Below are 20,530 nucleotides of genomic sequence, written 5' to 3'. Positions count from 1 at the left end.
GGACATTGAGGTTACTTGTGACTAAATTAATACAAATGAGGAATTGAAGCTTTGAATCTCTTGCCACCTATGGCTCAGTACTGTGCAATGCTGTGAACTTATTCATTGAGCTATTGGAAATTCTTTTTCCCCAAAATCATCCCTGATGTTTCCAAATTATCCTTAAAAACAATGTATTATATTACGTGAACCTTCTCGTCTTGAGGCATGCAGCTAATTCCTTCCAGATTTATTTGTCTTTACAGTATTAATCTTTGTTTGATACAAGTTTGCTGATTTGCTACCTGTAAGTTACTTGCTAGCAATTATTAATTAGCTAATTGTCTAATATTAATTTGAAAAGATGGTACGCTGAATTGTCTGCCCAAGTGTGCTGTGCACAGAGCTAGACCATAGGTTCACACCCTTGATTAGCAAGTTCTGAAGACTCATTTAAAGCCCTGATGCATTGCAACAGAAGGAAAATCTGGCCACCACTCATCCGAAACCGCTACTTGTACGTGGGTCCAAAGATTTTCTTGCAGGTATAAAATAAAATGGAGCAAAGCAATGACTTCAAAATATCAAGTACTGTTGAGGTATGTTGAATGAACGTTCAGTACAAAGATGTTCTCTTAACTCTAACCATTTTTTTGGAAGGATTTATGGAGCAGTGACTAAACCAATGTGTGACAGGCTATCACTGCCTTCTGTGGAGCTTTATTATACCTTACTCCATATTAGCTAAATCTTTGTAATTTGTTTGCATAAACTTTGGTAGTAAAATCATAATTCTTCTGTAGAACCGTGCAGGAAATTCAAATACTGGAAACCTAAAGTAACAATATCCAGAAAGGCACAGATCAGGCATCATGTAAGGAATTTATATTTTGAAGAAGGGTCCCATCCAAATTGTTAATTGATTTTTTTTTGTACGTACTTCCATATGATTTGCAAATTTTAAGGCTGCTTCAATAAAAGGGAAAATTTCTGATGGCCTTTTTAACTACTTCATTTGAACTTTTTTTTCCCTCTCATTCAATCAAAGGAAAACAATGCAATGGATTGTAAGGGAGTGAATGGTATTTAATATCACTGTTATTTATGAAAATTATAGTACATACAAACATCAAGGAATTCCTAACATTAATGACCTTCACATTTCTCTTGTTCTATGTTCATACAATAATCAATCTCTCTGTAGCTTAGAGTTACATTGATTATTCACCAGGATGGTTTATCTTTCTAATAGGATAAATGAAGGGCAATAACTTATCTGTCAACAATCATCACAAATGCTTAAACACAAAGCAGACTTGAGAACAGTTGAATGTTTTATTGTATATTGATTTTTAACTTGTACCATTATTAAGTTACCAGTATGTAAAGAAGTTTAAAACAATTGCGTATGTAAATTTTGACAATGGAACCTTCAAACCCCAGGTTGTCAGATAGGTGTGGCTTGGTTGTAACAGATACAGGTGTACTGTAGTTGCATAGAAATCATTCTTGCATGCATTGAATCAGTCGGTGTTGGAGATTGGAATGACACCTCGGCTCTGCAAGTGAAAGACAAAGTTGCAATTGGCAATGCTGTTGGAAACCTGTACCCATTTACTATCCTGGTTATGCCAATAGTTTGGACTTGCCTCAATCATATTCACGTGGCATGTAGAAATTGCCAAATTTCTCGAGACCAGTGAAATGCAAATGGAAGGACTCATTAACAACATGTGCGAGTTGGTGTAATCAGCCTCAAGGAGGTTGAATGTGATAGTAATTTCTGAATGTATTATGATCAAGTTCATTTGAAACCACTTATCACCAAGTTATGACTTTCATTTTTTTATTACTATCCCAGTACCAATCCCCTAAAGTGGGATGTCACATATTTTGGGATTCATATATACCAGGTTGTAAAGCAGAAGATTGCATGCTGTACATCTCTATGATTGCAATATGGACTCATGCAAATAGTGTAAGTAAAATAAATTATAAAAGCAAAACAGGTTTTAAAGAAAAATCTCTCGAAGTGATACAGCTATAGATGCAGTAAATTATATTGTCCCAACGGGGTGTCCAAGCAAATTGAGCTGCATTTTAATATAGGCCACTCGTAGATCTGCGAGTATGTTCAGAACCCATGTCTCATTGGATTAATGGAATTCACCTGGAGTTGGGTACAATTGTGACTAGATATTTTTACAGTGTAAGAATAATTTAAAACTTGTTCATGAATTCTAATGGCAGGATATCACGGCTGTCCTAACTCTTAGGTTGCTGTGTTTCATGGGGTGTTTCAGTAGGATGCATTTTATGATATCATTGGAATTTTGTCATCAAGCTGCAATTTTATTTGAAACCAGCAATGTAGTCCATGCAATTGACCAAGTGTAACGAGGAGCAAGGCATTCTGTTCTATAAAATATTCAACACAACTTGAGGTTAATTTCTGTCCCAACCCTTGAATTCCAGCTCAAAGAAAAAAAAAATCACAAGTATCTCAATACTTAATATGGTAGAATGTTGTATCTGATCTTGGATGAATTTTTTCCTTCAAGATCAGTATTTTGGCATGGTGCTTTACTGCTAAAGAATTAGGCATAACTCATTATGCCAGTAGGATCTCATGATTTAGTTACCTGAGTGAAAATGGTGTGAAGCTACATTTTTTTTTCTCATGAATCATCTTGTACTTAATCAGTTGTATTACTGAAATAAAATTTGATCAATGAATGAACAGCTGTAAAAATTGAATGCAGTCTTGTTTTTGAATGGAATTTAGGTGGTAAATCATCAGTAAAATGGTTGACACTGAATGTGGCAGGTGAGACTATCATGCAATGTTTTCATAATGTCACTCTTGTAACTACAGTAAGCATACATTTCCATATCTTGCAAAGTTAAACCAATAATATGTAGTTAAAGGACAATATAACAGGTTGATTAAAACATTTCTGTACTTCTAAACATTGAGTTTTCGCAACTGGGACAAACATATGGTCCACTATTTGATTAACCTGGATAAAAGCAAATTACTGCGCATGCTGGAATCTGAAACCAAAAAAGAGAAAATGCTGGAAAATCTCAGCAAGTCTGGCAGCATCTGTAAGGAGAGAAAAGAGCTAACATTTCGAGTCTAACTGACCCTTTGTCAAAGCCCCATTGCCTAACAGATGAAGGGAGTGAATGGTAAAGATGCTGGATGGGGTGCCTTTCAAGCAGGCTGCCTTGTGCTGGATGTTGACTAGCTTCTTGTGCGGTTGGAGCTATACCTATCCAGACGCATGAAGAATATTTCATCTACTTTTATCCTGTAAATGGTAGATAGATAATATGGAGACAGGGTAATTACTCATAATTCCCAGTCTCTGACCCACCCTGATAGCCACAGTATTTATACGGCTGTTTCTGGTCAAAAGTAATCCCCAGGGGATTGGTGGGAGATTCAGTAGTGGTAGTGTCATGGAATGTCATAGAGTGATGTTAAGATTATCTTGTTGGAAATGCTTATTACTTGGCATTTGTGTAGCTACATGTGTTGTCCAGGTCTTTCTGTGCATGGACATGGACTGCTTCAGTATCTGAGGCGGCGTAAATGGTGCTGAATGTTGTGTAATCATAAGTGAACATGACAACTTCTGTCTGATTTTATGATGGAGGGAAGGTAATTGAAGCCAGGTTGAGCTGAGGTTGCTATGCCAAAGATGTTCTGCAGTCCTTGGACTGAGATGACTGGCCTCCAACAACTGTACCATCTTGTTCTGTGCTAAGTTTGACTTCAATGACAATTGGAGAGGACCTGACCTGCCCCGCCCCACCCCACCAAAGTTCCCATTCACTTTAGTGTTGCTAGGGCATCCTTGGTGCCACTGTCAAATTCCAGTTTGATGTCAAGGGTAATCACTCTTGGCTCACCTCAAGAATTCGGTCTGTTTGAACCAAGGCTGTAATGAGGTCAGGAGCTGAGTGGCCCTAGTGGAATAGGCGTAATGTTAATGAGGGTATTCCTTCTGTCATTAATGATTGAGAGGAGCCTGATATGTTCTTGGCTCGGTCAATTTGTCCTGCTTTTTATGGACTTGATATTGAGTTTACACTGTGTTGAACTGTTCTAACTTAGAATAAAGGCAAGGGTTATGTCCGGAAGAGGAAACATAATCTGTGAATGCAAAACCAAAAGAAATAAAAATTTATGCAGATTCATAAGAGTTGGAAGAGCTTAGATAGTCAGAGATATACAGTATGACAACAGAGCCTTCGGTCCAACTCGTCCATGCTGACCAGATATCCTAAATAAATCTAGTCCTATCTGCTAGCATTTGGCCCATATCTCTCTCAACCCCTCCTATTCATATACCAATCCAGATGTCAAATAAATGTTGTAATTGTACTATCCTCCTCCACTTCCTCTGGCAGTTGATTCCATAAACAGTCCACCCTCTGCATGAAAATGTTCCCCATAGGTCCCTTTTAAATCCTTCTCACCTTAAACTTCTGCCCTCTAGTTTTGGACTCTTCCACCCAAGGGGGAAAAACCTTGTCTATTTACCCTCTCCATGCCCCTCATTTTTATAAACCTCAGCCTCTGACACTCCAGGGAAAATAACCCTGGTCTACTCAACCTCACTCGATAGCTGAAATCCTCCAACCCTGGTAACATCCTTGTAAATCTTTTCTGAACCCTTTCAAGTTTCACAACATCCTCCCTCTAGCAGGGAGACCAGAAATGCACACAGTATTCCATCAGTGGCCTAATGTCCTGTACAGCCACAAAATTGACCTCCCAACTCTTGTACTGACCAATAAAAGTTACCATATCAGATGCCAACTTCATTATCCTATCTACCTGCGATGCCACTTTCAACGAACTATGAACCTGGATTCCAAGGTCTCTTTGTTCAGTCCTGGGGCCTGACCATTAACTGTACGAGTCCTGCCCTGATTTGCCTTTCTATGTTACTGTTTCCTTGTTATTGAACTCTTCTGCTGTGCGTAACTACCTAACAAGTGATTTGCAGGCACTTGAATAGAATGAGGGTGAACCATGGAGAGATTTGTGATTATTCCTGAGGGAGGGAACATTGGAGCATGGCTCTTAGCAACATATCAGTAAGCAGTCTCTTGTAAAATTACATCGGCACATCTCTGGGTGAATTTGCCAGTAAAGGGATTTCCCTGAATTTCCAGGAAACAGCACAAGAAAAAAAAACTGCAGAGGATAATGTATAAATGCAGGTCCTCAATGCAGATTACACATTGAGATGACAGGTTATGGAAACTAAAACTCCAAGATTCTTAAACTATAGTCAATAATGGCTGGATAATGAAACTGAATATGAAGAGCAGTTTTGCAAGAGATGAAAGTACATTACGCAGTGATAAGATGTATGGTGGCACAGTGGTTAGCACCCGGGTTCAATTCCCGCCTCAGGCGACTGACTGTGTGGAGTTTGCACATTCTCCCAGTGTCTACGTGGGTTTCCTCCGGGTGCTCCGGTTTCCTCCCACAGTCCAAAGATGTGCAGGTCAGGTGAATTGGCCATGCTAAATTGCCCGTAGTGTTAGGTAAGGGGTAAATGTAGGGGTATGGGTGGGTTGCGCTTCGGCGGGTTGGTGTGGACTTGTTGGGCCGAAGGGCCTGTTTCCATACTGTAATGTAATCTAATCTAATCAGTAATCTAATCCAAATGCAATAAATAGTGCCAACTTGAATTATGATGGTATTTTGGTATTTATTTATTTGGCACTTGAGTTCTTCATCTGCAAAATCTTGATTGAAAACCGAATTTCCTTGGTGTTCAGTAAATCAGCAGTACTGAAAGCATTATTTTTCCTTTAAGTTTGAGCCTGAGAAACATGGGTTAGTATGTCATGCAGTATTTAGATTTGTAGCTGACATTGGCAATGGTAAAAAGTCCTTGTAGTGTACATCTGCACTGTGCGTTTAGGGGCAAAGTCTTGCTATCTAGAATTATTAAGGCAGCTTGGAAATAGTTGAGGGTGATGCAGAAGGTTACAGCATTCATGTAATTGTTTAGCTACCAGAAAATGATTGCACTAATTCTGTTGAACCCTTTGGATGTACAAGTTTTAGTTAAGGTGAAATTACCAGAATTTATCATTAGGAACTGAATGAGCATTGAACAGCATATAGTCCAGAGAAATTGTGTCGTTTTGGTAGGGGCATCATGTCTGTCTAACCTACTAATTCTTTTAGAAAGATGTGATATGGAGACAAATTTGAATATTATGTAGATTTCCAGAAGTCCTTTGATTAGTTTTCCCATAATAGTTTTATTCAGAAAAATAAAAGCACATGGAATTGAAACAAACACAATGCTGGAGAAACTCAGCAGGTTCAATAGCTTCTGTGACAGAGAGAAAGTATTAATTTTGAATCTGGTATGACTACTTCAGAATGCTATGGGGTGGAGACTTGAAAGTAGCCTTTAAAATATTGATTGATTGGGAAATAATGAGTGTTAAGATAAGCATGACACTTTAGGGTGTAATAAGAGGTATTCACAGGGAAACATTACTGTGGCCTGCCCATTTTGCTCTGTATATAAATTTTTCATACTTTTGGGGAGAAATTTTAATCTTACACATGCCCAAATAATTGTAAGAAAACCTATTTTACTCTTGGGACACAAAGCTGAGCTTGATTTTGCAACACACGACATTAATTTTTATGTATGGGTGAGCCGACTAGAGAAATCCTAGCAGACTTATTTGCAAGAGTTCAATTCATGTTCTGAGTGTCAGCTAATTTAGTAGTGGAAGGATAATGTACTGTGGGAGGAGAAAAAGGCTTGTGTTCCTGTTAGTAATTCGTGCTGGAAGGTAGTGGTTAATGAGGATTTGGTGCAGCTGGAATAATCAAATGTGAGCAACCAGTTTCACATAGAGAGACGACAAAGCCAGACACCAGTACATTTTCTCATGCATTAAAGGTGGTCACCTAGGAGTCACAAAGAGGGTGATAGATGACGTCACGAGAGTTAGTATTAACATTCTTGAGAGGCAATAAAGACTGGATCAAAAAAAGGGATGTGGTGTCGTACTGCACAATATGTATTTGGTTCTTGCGGTAAGTACAGAGGAATCTCAATTATTTGGATAATCAAATGCCGAATATCGTACAATCTGGCAAGATCTCAAGGTCGCGATGCTCGGATAAACTGTTATCTGGTATTCGATTATCTGGAATTTGATTAACCGAACAAAATACTGCCCACCCTGGATAATCGAGGTTCCTCTGTATAGTAGGGATGCGATCAACTTGAGGGTTATAAATTGGAGCTTCAATGAATGATTCCACATATGTTAACTTGCAGCTGTGCTATCGATTTATTGTGGATGAAATTCCATTCTGGTTTCTTGAGCCAGAAGCAACCTACAGTTTTTCTATTCCAGCTATCTCAAATGCCTGCTTATGGATATTTTTGCCATGGAGGTAATGCAACAAGTGTTCATCAGACTAATTCCTGGTATAGCAAAACTGCCCTGAGGGAAGGCTGGAGATTAGGTGTGTATTCCTTGGAGCAAAGAAAAATGGTAGGTAATCTCATTTAAATTTAGAAACGTCTTGAAGCATTAGACAATGTGGATGGAGAAAGGCTGTTTCCCATTTCTTTCTAGTTTAGAACTGCTGGCTGTAAATGGAGGTCACAACTTTAATGTACAAAATCTCGGACCAAGATTGGTACTAGCTCTCACCCAGCCATTATCCCATGAACCAATTTGTTGGAATTACTAAATGTTAGGGATACCCATGTAAAGATCCTCATGTCAACATCTGGATTAAACAATTTGAATCAGTAGACATTTTCAATAATGTGGGATCTGAATGCAAGCTGTCAACTAATTAACAGCTTTACAAAGTACATTTTAGATCTTTCATCAAGGCAGTAAAACACTTCAGAGCCACTGAAGCATACTCACTGTTGTAGGAAATATGGCATGTTACAAATTCCTCACAAATAACAATTATGAGGAGTAGTGTACTTTTAGCTATGCTTCAATCAATACCTCAGAGTTGGGGTACAGCTGCTGAAAGATAGAAGGCATAGGTAAAGAAATTAGGCCATTTAGCCCATTGGATGGCAGAGCAGACTCTATCATGGCTGATAAGTTTCTCAACCCCATTCTCCTACTTTCCTTCCTGTCGCCCTTGATTCCCAAGAACCTATCTACAGAGTAACCTTGATTATCTGAACAAGATGGGCAGGCACTTTGTTTGGATAATTGAATCGATTAACCAAATAATCAATGCCTCTCCTCTGTCCTTGGCAGCATTTCAGTAGGCTAGGTTCATTTTTAATGTTTAAAACAAAGACGCAAACAGTGTTAGAAACATTATATCAGGACCTTTATTCGGATAATAGAGGTTCCTCTGTATCTCAGTCTTAAATATACTCAATGATCTGGCCTCCAGTATTCTGTGATAATGAATTCTATAGATTTGTCACTCTCTGGCTGAAGAAGTTTCTCCTTATCTCTGTTCTAAAAGGTCTTCCCTTTTTACTCTAAGGCTGGGCCCTTGGGTCTAGTGTCTCCTACCAATGGAAACAACTTCCCAACATCTCTGTCCAAGCCATTTGGTATTCTGTATGTTTCAATTAAATCACCCCATCATTCTTCTAAACTCCATCTATAACTTTAAACTAGATACAGGAACAGGTGATCATATTTCTAATACTGCATTCTCTGGAACTGATTCTAGAATTTAAGGCTTCTTTTTTTAAAAAAAAGTAGCCTTAAGCCCTTGAATAAAGAATAATACTTTTACCAGGAATGTTTTTCTAGACAATTGCACTCCTGCCATCCTAATTTGGAAATGGGAAATTTAGTATGACTATTCAAACAATATGCAAGAAAAAATTAAAAGCTTCATAGGTTATGTAACTGGGGTATATGGGCTATAGTCTGACATTCCATTACTAAACTCTGGGACCCACTTTAAATTCCTTCTAATGACTGTTTTAAAAATTGGTGAAGGGGAGGTGGGTTGTTCACATCCTCAAAATACAATTCTGGGGGCCAGAATACAATTTCTGCTCTAGTCTCTTCCACAGTTCATTTGCTGTTCAACTGATTTTAAGTGTACAATTAGGTGTTATTTACAGGTGCAGTGAATAAAGGATGCTTCTTGAAGACCAGTAAACAGCAAGTGGTCAGATCACTTTATTTATAATCAAAATGAGACAAAGGGAAAGTGAATATTAATTTCATATCTCCCTTACAACGTGCATTTTACAAGCAAGATAAATCACATTTCAAAACATACCGAAGAAGTGACTTAAATCCAGCATTTTGACTCTAATGTAATTAGATCACCAGCTCAAAGGTTTCATTTTCAAATAAATGAAATTATCACCTCGTGAGTTATTTTAAAAAAAGGACTATTTCTGTTTCTGATACAGTTTGGCTATGTGCATTGATATTTGGGAGTTACAGAAACTGTTCACAGCATTTGCTTGGAATGCAGCTCTGTGCCTAGGAGTGAGTTCACAGCCTGTTTTCTTGCATACACTCAAAGAATCCATCTTGATTAGGACATTGATTGGTTTGAGTACATAGTGAGACTGAATACTTCCTTAAAAAAACTATTCTAGCTTCGAAAGCCACTTTACCAGTTAACTTTCCTGAGGGTGGGGAAAGAAGAAAGAATGGAGGGGATCTTACTCAGCACAGTAACAGATTTGGCATAAGATTTTGTAAGTAAATCTTTTTATCATAGAATCTGGACAGTGTGGAAACAGTCCCTTTGGCCCAACAAGTCCACACTGACCCTCCAAAGAGTGGTCCACTCAGACCTGTTCCCCCTACCTTATGTTTACCCTTGCACATCCCTGAATGGTATGGGCAATTTAGCACTATCAATTCACCTAACCTGCACATTTTAGACTGTGGGAGGAAACCAGAGCACCCGGAGGAAACTCTCACAGACACTGGGAGAATGTCTGTCTGTGTGGAGTTTGCACAGTCACTTGAGGCTGGAAGCGAACCCAGGTCGCTGGTGCTGTGAGGCAGCAGTGCTAACCACTGAGCCACCGTAAAATGCAGGTTTATTAAGATTGGTTGTGTGAAGTTTAAATGATAATATAACCAACAGGAAGTCATTTCAAATCACCAGCGAAGGAAACAGTCAGTAGGACTTTGTCCAATGCCTTGGGTTATTTTTCAATCTAGATTGATATTTATTGACACTAACTGAGAAACCATGCTTGAATCGAAACTTCAATCAACAAATTTAACATGTAAATTTTAATTTGGGCCAGAAGTTTATTTTCATATAATCCCTTCAGTATGGAAATAGGCCATTTGGCCCAACAAGTCCTCACCGATCCTTCGAAAAAGTATCCCACCCAGATCCATTCCCCTACTGTATTAATCTACATTTCCCCTGACAAATGCACCTAACCTACACATCCCTGAACACTATGGGCAACTTAGCATGGCCAATTCAGCTAACCTACACATCTTTGAACTGTGGGAGGAAACCCACACAGACACAGAACATGCAAACTCCACACAGACAGTTGCCCATTGTGGGAATCAAACCCTGGTCCCTGGCTGTGAGGCAGTAGTGCCTAACCACTGTGCCACCCCTAAGGCAGTAACGTGTTTTAAAACTTTACATGATGCCTACATTTTGTTCCAAACCCTTTCCCCAAACACTGAAGGCATGTCATTCTTGAGGCACAATTTTAAAATAGTATGCAAGAAAAATAATTGAGTCCAACCCATTTTCACAAATGACAAAATGAACCTGCTTTAAAAAAAAATATTATTTGTAGGCAAACCTAGAGGTCTTGACTTGAATGTTCAAACCTAAGCCATCTGATTTAGATACTGCTATTTAATCTTTTCCCTTACCCTGTTCCCTCCAACATCAAGAGGTAGAAATGTTTTTGTTTTGGTAGAAAGATTGGAGGAGTGAAGTGGGTTAACAGTTTTCAAACTTACCCAGTTGTTGGTGTCCAGCATTGTAACTCTAACCCAATTAACTAAACTGGGTGTGGTTCTGGTTGGCTTGAACTGTCATTTTCATGATTTTATAAAAATCACATTCAAATAACCCTCAAAAGAATAATGTGTACAAATGACATCTGCCTTTCTACATTAAGAAATATTATTCATATTTACTTACAGCAGTTTGCACATTGTCTACAGTTACACAATTTTTAAAAATTTTGTTCCAATCACTTAAGTTTTATAATTTTGACTCCGAGCATAACCACACTGCAAAAGGCAGTTTGTTTCCATTAACTACAAGTTTGTTGTATCCACATTCAATTTTTTTTGGATGGCTGGCCACTGGAATGAAAGTTTTATCTCCCAAAATATAACTTTTGTGCTAAGAAAATGAACATCTCCATGGTTTTGTTATTTGACATGAGGGAGTCCATTGGTGATACGGCATAAACTATTAACATCAGTTGCCTAGCCTTGTAAATGTGGTGGCCTGAAATTACCAACAAGATTTCCTTCCTAAGTTAAGAAATTTTACAGGTGAAAATGCAGGAGGTATTGAATAAGCTATTAAGGACACAAACATTTAGTAATTGTCTGGGGTCGACTGAGTATGGTTTTCAGCAATTCTTGTCCCCACCCCCAATCTAAACTTAGAGTAATACTTTAAAAGAAATGCAAAGCCTGATTATTTGGAACCTGCAAATATTTAGCCAAAATTTGTGTTCTATAAATATGGTTTCCAACATGGAACTGGAAAGGAGTGTTGAGGGGCCAAGTAAAGACTAATAAAATGATAGCATACCTTATATTTAACTTTCAGATTTAAGTCAAAATGATATTCATTAACAAAAAGCATTTAACGTGTTTATTACTACATTTTTTTCATACGTTTTCCTTTGTACTTAATTATTAGAATGCCTTGGTTGCACACTGTCCTATTTCAATGCAGTTGTCCAAGGTAACTTGATTAACTTGTTAATAAATTTGTAGATGGGTAGAGGTTGCACCATCGCGCCAGGCTTGAATGTAGTCCAGGATGACAGTTCGACACAAGGGGCAAGTTTTTTCTCTGTTGAACCAGAGTGAGATGCACTCTTCACAGAATATGTGCTTTAAGACAGAAAAAAATAATTAAGACCAGCTAAAAGATTATTTTTCTCTCTCTTCCTTTTTTCACCCTCGTTAAGACATTTACCTGACAGATGAGGAGAAGAGGTTCTCTGAATTCTGTCTGACAGATGGGGCAAATATCTCCAGCCTCATTGCACTGAAGCTTGCTGGCTGCAATCCCATAGTGCTTCAACAGAAAGTGAATTAATGGTTTTTATTAACAGAATATTTATTCATATACATTTTTTATTTTAAATAATCTGCAATGAGCACCAACTCTTTCCATTGTCAATATTTATATAAAATTGAAACATCTGACTTAAAATGTAAATGTTCTGAAGAAATCCTAGAAACTGTACAGTATGGAAACAGGCCATTTGGCCCCTGGTGCTGTGAGGCAGCACTGCTAACTACTGAGCCACCATGCTATGCTGCCTTAATATTTAAAGTTGTATTGGCCTTGGTTACTCTTTCATTCTCCATAGCTGCTGCCAGAACTGCTGAGCTTTTCAGCACTGTTTTTATTTCAGATCTGGGAGTACTTTATATACAGTATTTCAATTTAAAAGCAAAAGCACAAAGCACCTGTAACAGATAATTGCATGGCCTGTGTAGAGTTTGTGGTGGTGGAAAAGCACAGCAGGTCAGGCAGCAGCTGAGGAGCAGGAGAATGGAATGCAATCATAGGCTAACGCCCAAAATATCAATTCTTCTGTTCCTCGGATGCTGCCAGACCTGCTGTGCTTTTTCAGCACCACACACTCTACTCTAATCTCCAGCATCTGCAGTCCTCACCAGTAGGTGGTCTATAGTTTTAAAAATATATTTAACTCAGCACAAAAATGCTTAAAAAAAAGTAAATCACAGCAGGGCTTGCATCATTTCAATCATATGGGGCAATTAAAGATTAAATAACATCATAGATCAGAGTTACCTAAAATAAAGATCAGGAAAATATGCTATAGATTAACAGATAGTAACCTAAATGATTCACTTTTCCAAATACATACGTTAAAATGAAGGCTTAAGTTCAATTGCTAATAGACTAATTAAATATCCAGTTGAGCTTATTTTGTCATTTGGTATGTAGGAAGCTTTTCATCCAACACACGACATTTCAGGACAAGTACCAACATAACAGAATATTTTCTGCTGTATGAGAAGAGTATGATGATTGATGGGTAGCAGCATTGCCAAGAAGAATGCACCAGATAACAGTCAGTTAACTGCCAAATTGTGCTTAAATTTTGAACCAGGCAGTTTGACTTTGACTGGTCAAGACATCACCCTGAAAAATATACCAGAGAATGGCTGGTACTTATTTCATTGAATTTAAACAGGCAGTGTATATATGTTCTGTTTACAGAGAACAAAGCCCTTTGACTCAAATTATGTAGCTTCCTGTATGTGTAGGTACATGACATCATGCAAACGACTGAAGAAACTCAAGTCTGGTCCTCATTCCTGATGAAGGGCTTTTGCTGGAAATGTCAATTTTTCTGCTCCTCGGATGCTGCCTGACCACCTGTGCTTTTCCAGCACCACTCTAGTCTTGAATCATTCCAGTTTCACTGTTGTGTGGGTATAGGTGAACCTTCTCAACCAGTTAGGTTTTGTAAATGGCTTGCAGAAAACATGGGCTTTGAAAATAATGGCCAGAATAAAATCAAGTGGGGTGAGTGACCTAATCTGATGACTTGGTGAGTTCTTGTGTTTCCTTTGGAGACAAAGAAATTTGATTTTTTTAATAATTACAAACCAAACATGTTCTTAAGTTTTTTTTTAGGGTTTAGAGGTAAAACAAGGAAGTTTGTGCAATATTCAAATTATTTAAAAAGGTTGTTAGAGGAAGCAAATGTCTTTAAGTTTGGGGTCTTTTTATTTTGCCTGCTTTATCTGGAAATGCATTTACTGTATCCAACAAACATTAACTGCAGTGTCAGAAGGTGACCAAGAGGTGGCAGCAGGCCAGTACACAGCATCTGCCACTGTTATCTGAGAAATGACCATTTGAAGGGGATTTTGTTAAAAATTCATTCACAGGACATGGGTGTCACTGGCCAGGCCGTATCCTTCGAGGGCAGTTCAGAGTCAACCACATTGCTGTGGGTCAGGAGTTGCTTGAAGGCCAGACCAGGAAAGACAGCAATATTCTTCCCGAAAGGACATCAGAAAACCAGGAGAGATTTTGCAACAATTCGACAATGCAAAAGAGAGAAAAATGAGTTTATTATAACATTACTATATTGAACTTATTTACCTGTTTGTGGATTAAACTCTTCAAAGCCCTCTTAAAATTGTTCCACCGATCATAAATACCAAGGAGCTAGGGATCAAAAACAAGGTGTCAGAAACAACAAAATAAAACAAAGAACTGCAGATATTGCAGATGTGAAAGAAAAACAGTAATTGCTGGAGAAACTCAGCACGTTGAGCAGCAACAATAGAGAAAAAAAAGAGAGTCAAAATTTCAAGTCTAGTGACCCTTCTTTGAAACACAAGAACTCAAAACATCAACTTTGCTTTCTCTCCAGGGATGCTGCCAGACCTGTTAAGTTTATCCTGCAAATTCGGTTTGTGTCAGAAACAATAACTGTATTTAAAATTCAGTAGGTGATACATAGCTTAAATTCTCTGACCAATTCACAACCATCCAATAAGTCACAGCATGAATTCCCAAACCCCTGAACCAAAATGTGATGATGCTTAATCAAGACAGCCAGACTAATGCTGGAAAATTTAAATTTAATTGATAAATGAATAATGAAGTGACCAGCCAAACTGGTTTCACTCGTAGGAAATTACATGTAACTACAAATCCACAACAATGTGGCTGCTTCTCAACCACCCTTTAAAATGCCATAGCATGCTTTTACAGATGGCATATCACCAACTGCTCAAGGGTGGTTAGAGAGTGGACTTAAAATGCTGTCCTTGACTGTGCTCACACCTATGAATAAATTTTTAAAAATGCTCCTTCTCCACACTCTCCACTGCTTTCTCATACACATTGGAATGTAGAATATCAGGTGGAAGAACTTATCAACATTCAGCCCCATTTATTTCTGAAACACATCCTTCTTATACTTAAGTTTATTAATACTCGTTCCTTTCAATTTCTCATTTTCTCCAATCTATTGGATTTCTAATTCTGGGAGATTACTTACATCTTTCTTAGTAAAGGCAGACCACAAAGTAATCATTTAGCTTCTCTACCATTGCTCTATTCCATATTATAAACTCTTCTGTCAGCAGTCAGTGTCAAGAGTGTGGTGCTGGAAAAGCACAGCAGGTCAGGTAGCATCCGAGGAGCAGGAGCATCGACGTTTCGGGGATAAACCCGGGGCTTATGCCAGAAATGTCGATTCTCCTGCTCCTCAGATGCTGCCTGACCTGCTGTGCCTTTCTAGCACTACTCTACTCTGAGCTCCAGCATCTGCAGTCCTCACTTTCCATTCTTCTGTCTGTAATCAATCCACATGCTTTAGTCAATTTTTAAAAAAATACATAGATGTTTTTAAACAGTCTATTTCATATTCAATTCTCCTTTTCTTTATTGGTTACTTGGTCATTTGCTGCATTCCAAACTCCTTCCAGTCCTCAGCTTTTCTACTATTCTGGCAAAATTAATAGACCTTCCTAATCTTATACAATGCTTAACGTCCTTTGTTAGCCAACATTTTTAGGGTTCTTTTGTGTCTTGAAGCAACATATATGTGCTGTATACTACTTAATAATTCCTTAAAAGATTATTCATTGTCTATGTACAGGTATACCTTTCAATGCATTGTTCCAGTCTACCTCAGTCAATTTGCCCCTCTCACCTTCATAATTTCATGTTCAAACTACTTTATTTTCAACCTTAAATGTAAATTTTTACAAGTTTTATGGTCACTCAACCCTAAAGATTATTTTCACGACAATTGATTGATCAATTCCAGAATACTTTGTTCTAGAAAACCAGCTCTCTCACATACAGATAAGGAAGAACACCACTTCGACTGCGACAACACATCCATCCTTTCAAGCCAAACAGAATTCCAACCAGAACTCCATCAACAAACACACTGAGTTAGAGCCCACCTACCACCCCTGAGAAAAACAGGAAATGACATCACCACAGAAAATGACATCACCAACCCAAAGAAACCCAAACATATAAATAAAAAGCATGAATCAGCAGTAGTGTTTCACCTGGAGGCCCACTGATGATGTTATCTACTAGGGTGACGAAACATCTGGAAATGAACCTTCCAGCTCAGCGAGCAAACCTACATCCGGAACCTCAGTCTGAACTACAAATCTTAAAACTCGCCATCTCTCTCACACTTTGGAAACCCATCATCCACAGTATTAATGCTTATTATGTTTACCCAGATTGAGTCACCCATGATTAACTGTATTACCCATGCAACATGCTTCTCTAATCTCCATCGATACCAATGCACCACACTAACACCATTATTTGGTGGCCTATAAATAGCTCATACCGATGTTTGCTGACCCTGGCTGTTTGTTAGCTTCACCCAAATAGATTCCACATTTTATTCCACCAATTCTGAGATCCTCTCTGACTAATATACTGAATCCATTCCTTATCAGTACAATACCATGTTCTTTCTAAATGTTAAATCTTTGCAAGATCTTTTTACCTGGGGAGGTGTATGAGACAATACCACAATATGGTGATATTGAAAATTTGCTACATGAATGTATGTTCTTTAATATAGCAGCATAAACTAATATTTTCCTCTTACCTTGAGTATGAGGTAGAACAAACTTAATAGAATACCAAGAGTCCAGATTGTGAAACCATCTGATTCTTTATTACCGATTAGGTACCAAGACCAAACTGGTAAGGGTATGAGTGAGCGGTGAAATTGGCTCACTTCTTCAATAACCATATACCATTGACCCTTTAAAGAAAAATAAAGTGGTAAAAGTCAATAAGCAAATTACACAACTATGCCAAGTCCTGCAATAATCAAGATAACTTGAATACGTAAATGTTACATCTTCCCTTATAACTCTAAACCACCTTGAGCATCTTTGAATAAAAAATTTTATTAATTCCAATGTACTAAGTGTACATTGTATGCACACATTGTAGAATAAGTAAGACAATAGTTTATCTAGTCCATAGTTTCTTAAAGCAGACAAGTCTACAATTGTATCCACATCAATTCATTATACAACTAGCAAAATCACCTAAATGTTTTGCTCATTGTAAACTAATTGATAGTGCAGTTCTATTTAAAAGACAGCCTATACTAGGCAATGTCCATTGTGAAATTTTTCTGTTAATATAGATCTGTATTTAAGCTAGACTATTTCATTAAAGCCAGAAATGACCTGAAGAGAGACAGGTTTACGCTAAAGCTCAGAAGCATCAGGCATGCTAAGATTATAATCACATACAATAACTTTTTTAAATAAGATTTTTCATGGATTACAGAAAGAAAGATGTACTTTTAAAAAAAAGTCAGGTGTTTCATACCTGTTTGCAAAACGTATTATTCACTTGGAATCAAAGGAATACTGCTTCAGTTTGATAACTTCAATTTTAGTTGATTTAAATACTTCAATGACTATGACTATAAATTAATGTTAAATAACAGTTTAATTGTTCTTAAATTTGAATATTAAATTGCAATAGTCAAAATTCTGACCAGGATTTGCCAAGATTAAATAACTGGCTTTATTGCCCCTAAAGTCATTTTAAATCTTAAGTGTAGCATCTGCACATACTGATCTACTGTGACATTGCATACAAAAGGTGAGGTTGAACATGATATGCCTCAATTTTGTATTATTAATGATTAAATTGGAAACAAAGTTAGTTTGAATGCAAGTCTGTACCACAGAAAAATTGAGGCTGTACGTTTGCTCGCTGAACTGGCAGGTTTGTTTTAAGATGTTTTGTCACCATAATAGGTAACATCATCAGTGAGCCTCCGGTGAAACACTGGTGTTCTGTCCCGCTTTCAGTTTGTGTGTCTTGGTCTCTTAAGGTGAGTGATATCATTTCCGGTTCTTTTCTTACAGGTTAGTAAATGGGATCCAAATCGACAGGTTTATTGATAGAATTCCAGTTTGAATGGAAGGCCCCTCAGAATTCCCGTGCGGGTCTCTGTTTAGCCTGTCCTGGGATGGATGTGTTGTCCTAGTCAAAGTGATGTTCTTCTTCATCTGTATGTAAGGATATTAGTAAAAGTGGGTCCTGTCTTTTGGTGGCTAGTTGGTGTTTATGTATCCTGGTGGCTAGTTTTTTGCCTGTCTGTCCGATGTCATGTTTGTTACAGTCCTTGCATAGTATTTTGTAAATGACATTCATTTTTCTGGTTGTTGGTACTGGGTCCTTTAGGTTCATCAGTAGTTGTTTCAGTGTGTCGATAGATTTGTGGGCTACCATGATGCCAAGGGGTCATAGAGATCTATAGCATGGGAAGATCCTTTGGTCCAACTCATCCATGCAGACGAGATATCCCAACCTAATCTATTCCCACTTTCCAGCACCCAGTCCATATCCCTCCAAACCCTTCCTATTCATATACCCATCCAGATGCCTTTTAAGTGTTGCAATTGTAGTTGCCTCTACCACTTCCTCTGGCAGCTCATTCCATACATGTACCACCCTCTGTGAAAATATTGTCCCTTAGGTCTCTTTTATATCTTTCCCCTCTCACCCTAAACCTATGCTCTCTAGTTCTGGACTCCCTGATCCCAGGGAAAAGACTCTGTCTATTTATCCTATCCCTGTCCCTCATGATTTTATAAACCTCTACAAGGTCACTCCTCAGACTCCGGTGATCCAAGGAAAACCTGTTCAAATCCTCAAACCTTGGCAACATCCTTGTAAATCTTTTCTGAACCCTTTCAACTTTCACAACATTCTTCTGATATGAAGGAGACCAGAACTGCATGCAATATTCCAAAAGTGGCCTAACCAATGTTTTGTACAGTTGCAACATGACCTCCCAACTCCTGTACTCAATAGTCTGGTAGCCATCTCCGAGATGTCTTTGATGCACGGTAATGTGCTTATCCATTCATAGTCTGTCGCATTGGTACATAAAGATTTTTGGCGAGAAATATCCAGATTGTATTTGTGGAGTCGGTTGTGGGCATCATTATTTATTTCTCTCAGCATTCTGTGGCCGTTCTGTTCTGATATTCTTCTGTCTTGTGGGATGTTGAGCAGTGGTTCGTACTGGAGTCATTTTGGTAATACCTGTTTCTTGAGGCATTCATGTAGGAAATACAATTGATCCCAGGTGGCATTCAGTTGGATGGCGTTGGTTAATTGAGAACTGCAGACCTGCATCGACAGGAAAGCAACACATACAGACCAATACTTAACTATAGAAGCAATCATCCCAACACTCACAAAGGGAGCTGCATTATTTAAATGGGCCATAACACACTGCAGCACCCAGGAACTACGAGCAGAAGAAAAATACCTATACAGTGTATTCTAGAACGGGTACACAAGCACAGTCCGCAGACTCTTAACAACAAATCCAAACAACGTGGCCAGAAACTCTCGCCACACTACCATACAAAGACATCTGAGATGACAACCAGACTACTCCGACCCTTTGGTATCATGATAGCTCACAAACCTACCAACACACCGAAACAGCTACTGATGAACCTGAAGTACCCGATACCAACAACCCGCAAAATGAATGTCATTTACAAAATATCATGCAAGGACTGTAACAAACACTACATTGGACAGACAGGCAGAAAACTAGCCACCAGGATACAGGAACACCAAATAGTGGGTCTTTTTTTTTTGTGGCTATCATTAGTATCCTTAAACACAGATGAAACAGGACACCACTTCGGCTGGGATAACACATCAAAACTAGGACAGGCTAAACAGAAACACGCACAGGGATTCCTAGAGGCCTGACATTCAAACCAGAATAAGCACGTTGATTTGAACCCCATTTACTAAGATGGTGAAAAAGCACTGGAATTGATTTCACCCATCTTAACAGACTAAAACATATATAAATAGAAAGCAGGACAGAAAACCAGATGTTTCACCAGAGGTTCACTGCTGATGTTACCGAGTACGGTGATGAAATGTCTGAAAACAAACCTGCCATTTCAGCGAGCAAACTTACAACCTAAGCTGCAAATAAGTTAAAATGACTAAAGGGAAGGGAGCCCGCAGCTCTCAGCAAGCAGGAACCCCTCCCCCACCCTCTCCAGCTGCAGCAGAGGCGTCCACAGCCAGCCCGGGGGACTTACCAACAGTAACAAGCCTTGCAGAAATGCTTTCCAAGCTTGACTCGAAGATCGATGCCTTTATTATCGAATCCAGAAATCGTTGGGAGTCGCTCTCGGCCGCGCTGCAGAAGCACGACCGAGAGATTCAAGAAATTGAACGCCGAGTCGGAGGGGCAGAGCTAAAGGCCGCGACCTCCGAAAATACCGCTCAATCGGC

General features: G+C 38.5%; 1 protein-coding gene across 1 annotated transcript in view; it reads right to left on the bottom strand.

Moving 5' to 3' along the window:
- Nucleotides 1-11,813: 11,813 nt before the first annotated feature.
- rnft1 (ring finger protein, transmembrane 1) overlaps nt 11,814-20,530 on the bottom strand; it is a 44,421-nt gene continuing 35,704 nt past the window's right edge. The window contains exons 6-9 of the mRNA XM_043718121.1: nt 16,830-16,988; nt 14,333-14,398; nt 12,158-12,259; nt 11,814-12,072 (exon numbers count right to left, since the gene is read on the bottom strand). Coding sequence (XP_043574056.1) covers nt 11,938-12,072; nt 12,158-12,259; nt 14,333-14,398; nt 16,830-16,988 — 462 coding nt within the window. The 3' untranslated portion in view covers nt 11,814-11,937. The remainder of the gene's footprint in view (nt 12,073-12,157; nt 12,260-14,332; nt 14,399-16,829; nt 16,989-20,530) is intronic.

This window comes from Chiloscyllium plagiosum, chromosome 28, assembly GCF_004010195.1.
Source record: "Chiloscyllium plagiosum isolate BGI_BamShark_2017 chromosome 28, ASM401019v2, whole genome shotgun sequence".
Taxonomy (NCBI): Eukaryota; Metazoa; Chordata; class Chondrichthyes; order Orectolobiformes; family Hemiscylliidae; genus Chiloscyllium; species Chiloscyllium plagiosum.
This window is presented reverse-complemented; position numbering and strand designations above follow the sequence as displayed.